We start from the raw sequence: 12,444 nt of genomic DNA, 5'->3' as shown, positions 1-12,444 counted from the left end.
CGTTTCGATTCTCGAAGGAAGATCGCAACGTCTCTTTTTCTTTTCTTTTCGGTTGGCACGCTTTACTTTCCAAAAAGGCTATCAACGTGGCTGGTTTTCAAAAATTACACAAAAACCAATCAAAATCCAGACAGAGATTCGGATTCCCCCGTAGAAGAGAAGAAGGGATTGTGTTCCTCTGGTTTCTGAAGAAGCAGCTACCACTCCAGACTCTCGCATTCGCACCCGGAAGTTGGTTTCTTTTGTAATCCGGATATTGGGTTTGTTCAGGGAATATTTTTGAGTCGGATTGTTGCGGTTTTTTTAAAGTTCGGGTTTCACTATCGGGGGACCAGGTTCCGGTCTCTCCGGTGGCGGAAATGAGCGTTGGGGGGCCATGGCGATTAACGCGACGTTGCCTTACCATTCTATATCCGGTGATTCCGGCTCCCCTGCTGTGAAGAACCCAGGTTGCCGATCCCCGCTCTCTCCTAATCGAGCGAGGAATCGACGATGGCGTCAGAGTCGTACGGCCACCGCTGTGGTGGCGGTGGCGGCTCTTCTTCTCTCCACCACGGCCTGGCTCTCGCTTGTGTTTTCCGACACCACTGCCCATTGTTGGCATCGTTTTAAGCATTGGGAGGGTAGCCCTAACCGTCTCCCCTGGATCAGAAATCAACATCATTTGCCTTCTTTTAATCGTCGGATCCCTATTGCGACTCCCTTGCCTCGCAATCGCAGCCTGTCTGAAGGGGAGTTACGGGAGGAGTTGTCGCTGAAGCATATAGTATTTGGGATTGCTGGATCGTCGCGGCTGTGGAAGCGGCGCAAGGAATTTGTGAGGTTGTGGTGGCGTTCGAAGGACATGCGTGGCCACGTCTGGTTGGACGAGGAAGTGCCTCTCGAGAACGGTGATGACTCGCTGCCCCCTGTCATGGTCTCAGAGGACACTGCCCGGTTTCGCTACACCAACCCGACGGGTCACCCTTCGGGGCTCCGGATATCTCGCATTATCTCCGAGTCATTTCGTCTAGAATTGCCTTACGTTCGTTGGTTCGTCCTTGGGGACGACGACACCATCTTCAATGCGGATAATCTGGTGGCTGTTTTAAGTAAGTATGATCCATCTGAGATGATGTATATTGGTGGATCGTCTGAGAGTCACTCTGCCAACACCTACTTCAGTCACTCAATGGCGTTTGGGGGTGGTGGGATTGCCATCAGCCACCCACTGGCCGAGGCGCTGTTCAATATCCAGGACGAATGTAATGAGAGGTACCCAAAGTTCTATGGAAGTGATGATAGACTTCATGCCTGCATTTCTGAGATTGGCATTCCTCTCACCAGAGAACATGGTTTCCACCAGGTCTTTCTTCTATTTTCCTACATTATATGCACAATGTACTGACTAGTGCCTATCATTAATCAATTATGTCCCGGTTCTGCCTTTTGCATATTTACTTCTTCTATTGGAATTGATAATCTTACCATTATACTACGCTGTTTATATAGAAGACTACTTATTACAGAATGCTAAAAGGTTCCATCTTTGTTTTTTTTACTTTTTTTGTTGATTTGTTTATGCAGTGGGACATTAGGCGTAATGCACATGGTCTTCTATCTTCTCACCCTATTGCACCCTTTGTCTCAATTCACCATATCGAGGCTGTTGATCCTTTCTATCCTGGCTTGAGCTCTTTGGACAGCTTAAAACTCTTCACAAAAGCTATGAAAATTGAACCCAGGAGCTTTTTGCAGCGATCTATTTGTTATGATCACGCACGGGGTTTAACATTTTCTGTCTCCCTTGGTTATGTAGTTCAAGTGTTCCCAAGCATTGTTCTTCCCCGTGAGTTGGAGCGCTCAGAGAAGACTTTCTCTGCTTGGAACAAGATCAATCAGCAGAAAGAATTTGATTTTGACACCAGGGATCCTTACAAATCTGTTTGTAAAAGGCCCATCCTCTTTTTCTTGAAAGATGTAAAAAGAGAACACAATGCTACAGTGGGTTCATATGTGCGGGCTGGAGGCAATGATTTAAAAAGAAAAGTTTTCTGCTTTCCACGTTCACCTCCTTTGCCTCATGTGCAAAGTATCAAGGTTATTGGGTATCCTCTGAGGAAGAATTGGCATTTGGTGTGTTACTCTCGCCTGTTTGTCTTCCATTGCTACAAATTTTTAATCTGTTTTTTTTTTCACCAATAAAAGGAAAAAATAAACTTCATTTCAGTTAATTGTATTTTGAACACTCTTGGACAGGGACCACGTCGACTATGTTGCAAACAAAATCAAACTAGTGATGAACACCTCATGTTAATAGTTGGACAGTGTGCCAAAGGCTCTTTCACTTCTGTTGTTAATGCTGTGTGAAGGTTTGGTGGATTGTTGGCACTTACAATTATTTTGAGCTGCATGCGACTTTGAAGGAGAGAGGAGAGCATCAACTATTTTATGTTCTCCATTCTTTAGCAACTGACTTCATCCATGTTGTAACTGTTGTTTATCAATTGACATTCAGCATTTTAGAAGCCTATGCTTACAGATTGTGGAAATGAGGGGGCCTTATCACGAGCATTTGGGTAGAGCACGCAGACCTTTAGCTAATTCTTTGCCTTCTTTTTTGTACAGAAGGTAAATAATTATACTAACTTTCGGAAATTGCTGGCGAACTGAAAGCAGAGTTCTTCTTTTTTACCCCTACCCCTTGGCATCTGTTTCTGTATTTTTTTTAATGTTCATAGCCTATGACATCATTTATTCTATATATTAATTTTTAACCTTGACAATTGTTTCCTTGTATCACTTCTGAAATGCTTATTAGTTGAAGAAAGAGAGGAAAAACATGAATGCATATTTGAGGCAGGAAACATTATTGTGTTGTGCTGCTGATTTAGCTTAGTTTTAAATTTAATCGAAGTCACATTGTTATAATTTTAGTGTTGTCTTTAGTAACCCTCTTCTAAATTTTCCTTCCTCTTGGACTTGAGATGCTGTAGTGAAGTTGTCCATGGTAGGGTTTTGTGAAACATGCACCTGACTAATCAACTCCTTATTCCTCTCCAAACAGAAGTCAACTGGAGATATGACTGGTATAGCGGTTTCAGAATTCATTAAGGAATTCAGGTCTTGACATATTCATTCCTTATGAATGCATCTGTTTATGATTGAATAGTTTTACTTGATCATGCTTGGTTGTTTTTCAGGGAGTTAACCGTTTAAAATACTAGTGTGAGGATTAAGGTTCAATGCTTAACCTTCTAGAGGCTAATGTAAGAGAATAATTTTAGTTGTTAGTCTCTAGAGTTTCGCTTCCGCCCCCTCCCACCTCTCTCTCTCTCTCTCTCTCTCTCTCATGAGAGTCGCAGAAGATGGTTCTAAACCTTCTGGTTCTCACCGCTGTTTGAATACTTGTTTAGAAGGGGGATATGGATTTGTCAAAAATTAAGAATAATGATTGAAGTAGACATTTACTTCATTAACTTTGAATTGCCTTTTGTACACAGGAGTTTCTTGCTGTTGTTTTTCTATATACTTATCCATTGCTAATGTTCCTTTCCAAGTTTCAAATGTTTGGCATGGTGCTATCTTGTTCCATACTACCCTATATTAAGGTTGCGTCACATTCTCGATTCCTTGACAAATCAGCCTGTGAACTGATAATGTTTGAAACTGATTAAGATTTGACTACGGATTATATTTCTGATTTTTTTTATTTGAAAACATCTGGCATTACTGCAATGTGTGTTGAAGTGTCTTAAGAATTGACTGCCTTCTGCCAATCAGTGGCTTCCCCCCTCTTTCTGCAGATATTCTAGTTTTCCCTAACTCATTTTACTTTAAAATTCTAGCTTTGCCTAACTCATTTTACTTTTAAAATCTGTTCACATGGAGAAGTTTTGGAGTAGCTATTTATAGAATATCAAATTGGCAAAAGGCATTAACGCAAGGGCTTTTTGTTACAGGCACTCATTTTTTGCATTATATGGTAATGATTTTTATACAGTAGCCACCTCATTGTGGAGAAGATGGAATCAATGAATTGTCATTTGATAATGAGTTGCATATGGTGTGCCTTTTTCTGTTTTTTGTTACCAGAACTTATTTATCGTTCTTTTGATGTTTACACGCCCTTTGAGTCGTGTCTTGAAAGTCCATGTCTAATATTAAGGTTGATAACTGTTCCTGACATGTATACTTTTCCTTTACCTGTTTATAGATCAGAAGATAAAATTTTGAAGCCATTTATATATTTTTTTCTCATTATTACTGAAGAAAGATATGGATATAACTGCTCTTTTGAGTGGCTTGTATTATGATATGTCAATTATGCACCTACCCAAGATATATATTATCTTTCCCGGTCTACTTATGATGATGGTGAAAATGGGGCTATATATATAGGCTGACCTTGCTGCATGAGTACAATGTTGATATCTTTCAACATCATAATTTATGAGCATTTGAGTTTCTAACTACTATTGCAAGCTTGTAACATCCACAATGCACTATATTTATGTCCATTAATTTGACACTGTATTATTGTGTTTCTATTTCTTCACCGATCCCGGTTTTCTACTCTGATTTTAACCCATGTCGGCATCATTGGCTATTTTGTTAAATCCTCTATCCTTTTTTAAGAATGTCTTGAGCTTTTTTTTTACAAGTACATATCAATTGAGGACACAGATTTTTTTTGCAGACAAATTTTGCAGGGATCCATATTAATTAGCCATTGCCTTCCACTGTAGGGAAGAAAATGGTGTGCACATATTGATTATCCTCTCTTGAATTACTAGCTTTTGTTGATTGATATATTCTTTTTGGCTTGAGTTGTCTGACAGTGATGATCCTGATTCCTGGACCAAGAATAGACCTGACAGGTTATTGAAGGTGAGGGTCTAGTAGAGAGAGTTTTGATCAATGTTTGTATTGTCTCATAAGGTTCTGTGGTGGTCGTGTGATGTGAATCTGGAGACTTTGCCTGCTGTGGACGTAGGATTAGTGAATTTTTTGGTTTCTAGGTTTGCCATTTTGCCTGATATCTTCAACTCCGCTAATTTATCTGAATGAATCTCCAGTAATGATAGGATCCTAGCAATTGGTATCTCAGTTATCCCATATGTTGAGTTGCACGCATAGGATTTCATGTGCATCATATGTGATATGTGGAGCCCATGAATCCACTTAATCCCGTGCATCCATCTCAGTAACTGGGATAACTGGAATACCAATTGTTGTTGGGATTTTTATCATTTTCGATGGATCTCAGGGAGGTCAAAACTGATATGGGGAAGATCCTTTTGGTGTGGTGGTTGAGATCTTCTATGTTGGGGAATCTCTCTGGCTAATCTTCATTTAAGTTTTTAACAATTGTGTGCTAAAGTGAAATCCAGAGGCCCAGATGAGGCCTTTTACTGGTGAAACTTACAGGGAAGTTCTGGTATCTGATCAGTTCACATGGGGATGAACTTTAGACATTGATTAGCCAATTAGGTATATTACATGTTTTTTTTTTTAGCTTTGCATAAGTTTGTCAGTGGTGGTGTGGGGTGGTGATGTGATGAATTGAGCATTAGCCTTTAACTTGAAGGATAATACTACTTCTTTTATGTCTACCCCACCATGGAAGGGTATGTGAGAAGTGAGAATATGCATATATATGTATTATATTATGTAGGTGGTGTATTATATATGTATGTATATATGTATTCTAACACCTCATATTCTGGGACCTCTTACAGCCTGTGCCACTCTGTTCTTGTCTCTCTCCTTTTCTTTTCTTCTTTTTTTTTTAAACTTATATTTTTAGTATTATCTACAATGCTTTTTTTTAATCACATCTATATATGTATATATGACTGACTGATCTAAATGCCTTAGTACAAGTGTGTGTTTTTTTGCCCTTTTCTGTTTTTCCTTTTTGTTGATAAGATGGTAAAGCCATTGTTATTTTTTTACATTTTCATGGCGGTTGTCTTGATAGAAAGCCAACTTGTCTTCATTGTGACTCACGCTTTTAAGCATATCCATAAATAAGCTAGCTAGGAAGCTCTTAAAGTTAACAATATAAGACTTGGTTGAATAATTTGTACCACGTTGACGACATGTAAGAAGTGGATAGACCTATAGAAAACTTTAGGGAAATACTCTCAGTTGGTTTGAATCTCGATCTTAACGTCATCCACCTTAAGCCTAGAAATATAACCAAATTGTTGTTATGTGGTTGAATGAACTCTCCTAAGCAGGTCAGGAACGGATTCCTTATAACGTCTGTGATAGAAAGGGGTGTTTGGACGTGAATGTCCTTCAATTAGGTCATTGATCTAAGAGCAATACTTTTTTCGGTAACTAAAAACAACATCGTACGAGTCTGTTCTTTTAACAACCGATATGAGGTTAAACTCGGGTTACATGTAAGTGCAATACCAAATCACGTGGAACTTATTAAATTGGTCATATGGGGGGAGCAGCAGGGACAAGTTGCTTTAAGTAAAGCAATCTGGCGATCATGATCTTGATCGGGATCTTAATTAATTAATTAATCAACAAAAGAAAGAGGAGTAAAAACTATGGGACAAAATCTAGAGGTAGATCTTGATCTTTCAGTTTCAGCCAGCGTGGTCTGCGGTTAAAAATCTAACCATGGTTAAGTTTAACCAGCGTATGTATTCTGATTCCCATATCGGGTTTCTTCCAGCTCAAATATTACTACACATTATATATATATATATATATATATATATATATATATATATATATATATATTATTACACGAAAAAGAAGGGGAACAGAATTTAATGCATCTAATTGTCGGGAAAGAAAGCACGTGGACCAGTTGGAATTTGCCACATCAATAAAGGCCTGAAGTTAGCTGGATTACATTGAAGATTACGGTAGGACAGGTGACACCGTATCGTTACCTTACAGGGATGGGCGCTACTTAGATTTGTATGGTAATGGGAGCGTTTATCTATTAACAGCCATGCTACTCGTCCCAGCAACTAGGATCATTGGGATCCTAATTACGGAGACAAATAGCTTTTTCGATCTATTAAGGGGATCTACAGTAGAAATCATTCTAGTTTTTCTACCGTTCTAATTATAAACGTTCAGTTTAATCTATTTATCAATGTGGGGGTCCACAAATTTTTTTGGATTGGTAAATAGGCTGGATATTTGTGAAGACAACTACAGTAACTTCTACTGTAATCCCTCGTCCGACGCCTACATCTCTTCAATTTTACAGTAAGACATGTGGCACTATATCGTTACATTACATGGATGGGTGCTGTTTTAGAATTGTATGGGATCATCTACCTATTAAGGAGGCCTGCAGTAGAAATCATTGTAGTTTCTCGATCGTTCTAATCATAAACGTTCAGTCTAATATGTTTATCATTAACGTGAGATCTACACAATTTTTTTTAATTGGCAAACAGACTAAATATTTGTGATGACAACTATGTTACTATAGTGACTTCTACTGGATACCCTCCTCCTGCGCCTACCTCTCTTCAAGTTTACTTTCTATTTTTTTTAGGAAAAAAAATGATTTATTATTTATTTGCAACGGGTATATATATATCTATAATAATAAAAAAATAGGGGTTTTTTTTTTTAACAATTATTAGCAGCAAAGTGAAAGGCCACTGACAACACAGCATCTAGTTTGTTTTATCATTTCACACACACATGCACATTCTCTCTCTTCTCTCTCTCTCTTAATCATCATCATCCTCATAATCGTCATCTCCATTCATCTCTGTCCTTTCTCTCTCTACATTTATCATTTTTATCTCTCCTCCACAAGGTGAGTGACCCTTCCTTTTTGGGACAGTACAGGAGTGCTGCAGTGGAATTCATGATGATGGTAGTGGTGATTATTCTCTTCTTCGTATTCTCCTCCTAAGCTCTCTCTCTCTCTCTATATCTATTATTCTCTTTTGCTTCTTTACTGCTGGACGACTTCTTCTTCTTCTTCTACAAAAACCCATATATAAAGATCAAATCTTTTTATTTATCAGAATAAGAAAATCAAATCTGAAGAGGGGATGCAGCAGCACTAACTCATAGGAGTTCTCTTTCCAGTTGTTTAAACTCTAAACCTCCCCCTTCTCTCCAATCTCTTTCTCTCGTTTTCTTTCCTTTCTTTTAACAACCTATTCATCTATTTCCAATCTTTCCTTGCCCACCATTTCTCATCAACCAAGCAGTCCCCTCACCCCCTCTCTCATAGAGAGGAGGGTGTGTGTAGCAAAAAAACCCAATTGGTCTTAGATTCAAGCATGAAGACAAAGTTTGTCCAGCTCTGCCGCAAGTTGTACTTGATTAGAAGGAGAATTCTTGATTGAGAAAAAGGATGCAAGGAGGAAGTTGTACTTGATTAGAACGAGAATTCTTCATTGAGGAAAAGGATGCAAGGAGGAGGAGGATCGCAATCCCTATATGGGTTGTCTACATCAACGGCTGAGATTACTCCTCCTGCAACTGCAGGTTGTGACAGTACCCACTTGATGGAACAGCCAGTAGTGGCTGCCTCACCCATCAGCAGCAGACCGCCTGCCGCTGCCAGTTTGGATGAGCTTATGGGATTGGCAGAACCAGCTGGAGCGGATGAGGATGGTTTAGAAGGCGGTGGAGGAGGCGGAGGCGGAGGAAGTGGTGGTGGCAATAGATGGCCCAGGCAAGAAACATTGGCTCTAATCAAGATTAGGACTGATATGGATACTGCCTTTCGTGATGCCACCGTCAAAGGCCCTCTCTGGGAAGATGTTTCCAGGTAATTGAAAAAGATCCAAACTTTATCAACACCCACCTCATATTTCTTCTTCCTCCATACAATCTCAAGGTTTCCTAATGTGGGTGGAACAGTAATATCACTGAAAACTTTGTCGGGTATTTTTCATTTTCCTGTCTGATCTCTCTCTCACACACTCACACTCACACTCATTCTGTACAGGTTTCTTTCTTCTTCCATCTATCCCTTTTTCTCCATCGCAAATCACGAGTTTGGCATCTTTTCTTTTGCTTTCTCCAAATCCAGAAAATTGCCTTGATCTGTTGCATGAATTTCACCCAATTCCCTTCATTATCTTACTTCATTAGTTCCAATGAAAAATTGAAAATCCCGAGAGGGAATTTCATTCTGATTCTCTCTCTCTCCCCCTCTAAACTTTTCTTGCAGTGGTCATTTACTTAAGCAGCAGATTATTATTGTGCAAGGACAGTAGTGGGCCTGATTCTATGAAAGCGAAGGGAGGGAGGTTCTCTCATCATGTTAATCATAATCAAAACTATAAAAAATCCAATAAAGTTGACGATCTATGGAGTAATATATATATATATATATATATAATATATGTATATGTATATGTATATGTATAGATAGAGATTTGTTATTATAAGTACTTTTGTTTATTGAATTGAAGTGTTGTTATCGTCTGATATAGAAAACTAGCGGAGCTTGGATACAGAAGAAATGCCAAAAAATGCAAAGAGAAGTTCGAGAACGTACACAAATACTACAAGCGAACAAAGGAAGGCCGAGCCGGTCGTCAAGATGGCAAGAGCTATAAATTCTTCGAACAGCTGGAAGCTCTCTACAACACCAACTCCGCCACGGCCACCGCCTCCACCAGCACCCACCACGTTTTAGCCTCCCAGGCAATGCCGATTACCACCGCCACGGCCGTAGCAGCCTCCGCTAGCCTTGATGTCTCTCCTGTCTCTATTGGGATCCCGATCTCATCAGTTGGAATTACTCAACCACCCCCTACTACTACTTCTGTCCGGATGTCTTTCAATGTGTTTCCTCATGATCTGACTGCCGCCATGCCGTTGCCGCCCACGCCGCTTACTGGGTCTGCAGCTCCGCCTCCAGCGTTTACCGCTGGCGTTGGCTTTTCGTCGAACAGTTCGTCTTCTTCTTCTCAGGGTACTGACGATGAAGATGAAGATGATGATGATGATGAGGATGATGATGAATTTGAACGACAACCACGGTTGAACGCAGCTGAAAGCAGCCGCAAAAGGAAGAGGCGGCCCGGTGGCAACATTACGAGGAGGATGATGGAGTTCTTTGAGAAACTAATGAAACAGATGATGCAGAAACAGGAGACAATGCAGAAGAAGTTTCTGGAGATAATTGAGAAGAGAGAGCAAGATAGAATGATCAGAGAGGAAGCTTGGAAGAGACAAGAAATGGCAAGATTGAGCCGAGAACACGAGCTTATGGCTCAAGAGAGGGCCATCTCTTCTTCCAGAGACGCCGCCATTGTGTCATTATTACAGAAACTTACTGGGCAGACCATCCAATTGCCTCAACCTGTCACCATCCCCCCATTCACTCCGCCACCGCTGCCAGTGCCGCCAATCCACCTGACCCCATCCATGCCGCCGCCGCCGCCACCACCATCAGTACCACAACAGCAGCAACCGCGACAGCAACAGTCGCAATCAGTTGTTTCAGAAGTACTAGAGCAGCAAATTCCACCCCAGGATGTTAGTGGTGGCGGGACCTACGAATCCATCTCATCGAGATGGCCAAAGGCGGAGGTTCTTGCGCTAATAAATTTGAGAAGTGGGCTTGAATCAAGGTACCAAGAGGCGGGTCCTAAAGGTCCACTCTGGGAAGAGATTTCAGCAGGGATGACCAGGTTGGGTTACAAGAGGAATTCCAAGAGATGCAAGGAAAAATGGGAGAACATCAACAAATACTTTAAGAAAGTGAAGGAAAGTAATAAGAAACGGCAGGAAGACTCCAAGACTTGCCCTTACTACCATCAACTCGACGCACTTTATACGAAAAAGGTTGTCAGCAGCACCAGCGGAGGAGGTGGTTCAAGCACCGGTGGCACTGCAGAGCAGTGGCAGCAGCAGGAGAGCACAAACATTGAGCCTCTGCCGGCAACAAGGCCGAGCAATTTGCCTGTTTTGACACCATCACCGCGCGTAGAACAAGCCTCCACCGAGTCACAAAACAAAAATGTAAGCTTGGCAAGCAGCCTTTTTGAAGAAGGAAATGGAGGAGAAGCATCAGAGGAGGTAACTTCTTCTGTAATTTTCAACCATGATTCGATTAGTTACTTTGTTATTCAACCTAATAACCATGATTCTCTTTACTTTGTCATTCGACGAAACCCGATAAGTTAACTTAATGTATGTTCTAACAATAATAGATGAGGGTTTAAATTACGAAATCTAAAATATGAACCTAAGACCTCCCACTCCAATACAATGTAAAGATTAGTTATTTGCTCGTTCGATCCAACAAGTTAATGTATTGGTTTGGGGCATTTCACATTATTTATATCATATTTTAAGAGATTCATCGTCCCAAATAGCTAAACCTGGTCATATAAACAGTATGTTGCACTTGCTAGTTTAATTAGTTTTGTGGTTATTAGATTGAGGCTTGCACCACCATATTGATTATTGTTTTCATATTGAAGCCAGAAGACCTTGTGAAGGAGTTAATGGAGAAGCAAGCAGGGCAGACACAACAGCAGCAGCAATCCCATCAGCAGCAGCGACAACAGTTAACGGTTGACGACTATGACAAGACGGAGGAAGCTGCTGCTGATAGTGAGAATACTGAAGTGGAAGATGAAGATATTGAAGATGATGAGGATGATGAATTAGAAGAGGAGAGGAAGATGGATTACAAGATAGAGTTTCAAAGACCGAACACAGGCGGCGCCTCTAATGGAGGAGGAAATGGAGCACCCTCCTTCATGGCCATGGTTCAATAGCAGCAGCAGCAGCAGCTCCAGAGTGTAACATATGTACCTACACTTGTTCAGAAGCTCAAACAAGATAAAAAGGCCTAACCACCATAAATTCTTCCTTTATACTTCTCATTTTTCTTCTTTCTTTTTTGCTTTTGGTTCCTTTTATCATCTGTCAAATGTTCTTCTTTATTTTTCTTCTCTTGATCAATCAGATCATTCCTTTCCATTTATTGATTAATTTGTTGGTGAATAAAGTACTTTTTATAGGGAAAATGGGAAGGATTGGTCTAAGTGTAGAGGGAATAAGCTTTGACATTAGCTTTGGATAATAAGAATTTATTTATCTTTGATCATATTGATTCTGTAAACTCTCTTATTTCCACTTGGTTATGATTGATTTTAATACATTGATGCTGTTATAGAAAATTATTACCTCAAGGCAGGCAGTATTAAGTGGTGCAGATAACTCATTAGCTCTTGATTACAAATTATGTGTCCTTATGATATATGTCATCATCATTCGAGCCTTTGTTTCAAAAGTGTGTGATCGGTTATTCAGTCTATGAGAAAATGAAAGGGAATCTACTTTCTCTAACTTCTATTGAAAGTTAATATCTATATCGTTTCTTATTATTTCATATTCTATTGAATCCATATTCTTCCTCATGCAAGTTATGTACAAGGCCCATATTAAGACTCTTGGGCTGAAACACAGGCAAGGACTCACTACAGAGCA

The 12,444-nt window shown here is 40.1% G+C and overlaps 2 protein-coding genes across 3 annotated transcripts; both read left to right on the top strand.

Annotated features, from left to right (window-relative positions):
* The first annotated feature begins 72 nt into the window (after nucleotides 1–72).
* Nucleotides 73–2,846, top strand: LOC119987033. Its single transcript, XM_038831745.1, has 3 exons — nucleotides 73–1,345; nucleotides 1,567–2,115; nucleotides 2,239–2,846. The coding sequence occupies exons 1-3, from the start codon at nucleotides 377–379 to the stop codon at nucleotides 2,347–2,349; spliced, it is 1,629 nt and encodes a 542-aa protein (XP_038687673.1). The 5' UTR covers nucleotides 73–376; the 3' UTR covers nucleotides 2,350–2,846.
* Nucleotides 2,847–7,657: 4,811 nt separating this feature from the next.
* On the top strand, nucleotides 7,658–12,076 carry LOC119987031 (trihelix transcription factor GTL1-like). 2 transcript variants are annotated; one of them, XM_038831738.1, is made up of 3 exons: nucleotides 7,658–8,758; nucleotides 9,429–11,022; nucleotides 11,434–11,801. In XM_038831738.1, exons 1-3 carry the CDS (start codon nucleotides 8,394–8,396, stop codon nucleotides 11,443–11,445), a joined length of 1,971 nt encoding a protein of 656 aa, XP_038687666.1. In that variant the 5' UTR covers nucleotides 7,658–8,393; the 3' UTR covers nucleotides 11,446–11,801. The 2 variants fall into 2 exon arrangements, with proteins under 2 accessions (XP_038687666.1, XP_038687664.1); XM_038831736.1 differs by having other exon boundaries at nucleotides 7,660–8,758; nucleotides 11,430–12,076.
* Nucleotides 12,077–12,444: the final 368 nt, after the last annotated feature.

The sequence above is a fragment of the Tripterygium wilfordii genome, chromosome 20 (assembly GCF_013401445.1).
Source record: "Tripterygium wilfordii isolate XIE 37 chromosome 20, ASM1340144v1, whole genome shotgun sequence".
Taxonomy (NCBI): domain Eukaryota; kingdom Viridiplantae; phylum Streptophyta; class Magnoliopsida; order Celastrales; family Celastraceae; genus Tripterygium; species Tripterygium wilfordii.
The sequence above is the reverse complement of the archived record's forward strand: the minus strand, read 5'-3'. Positions and strand labels throughout refer to the sequence as shown.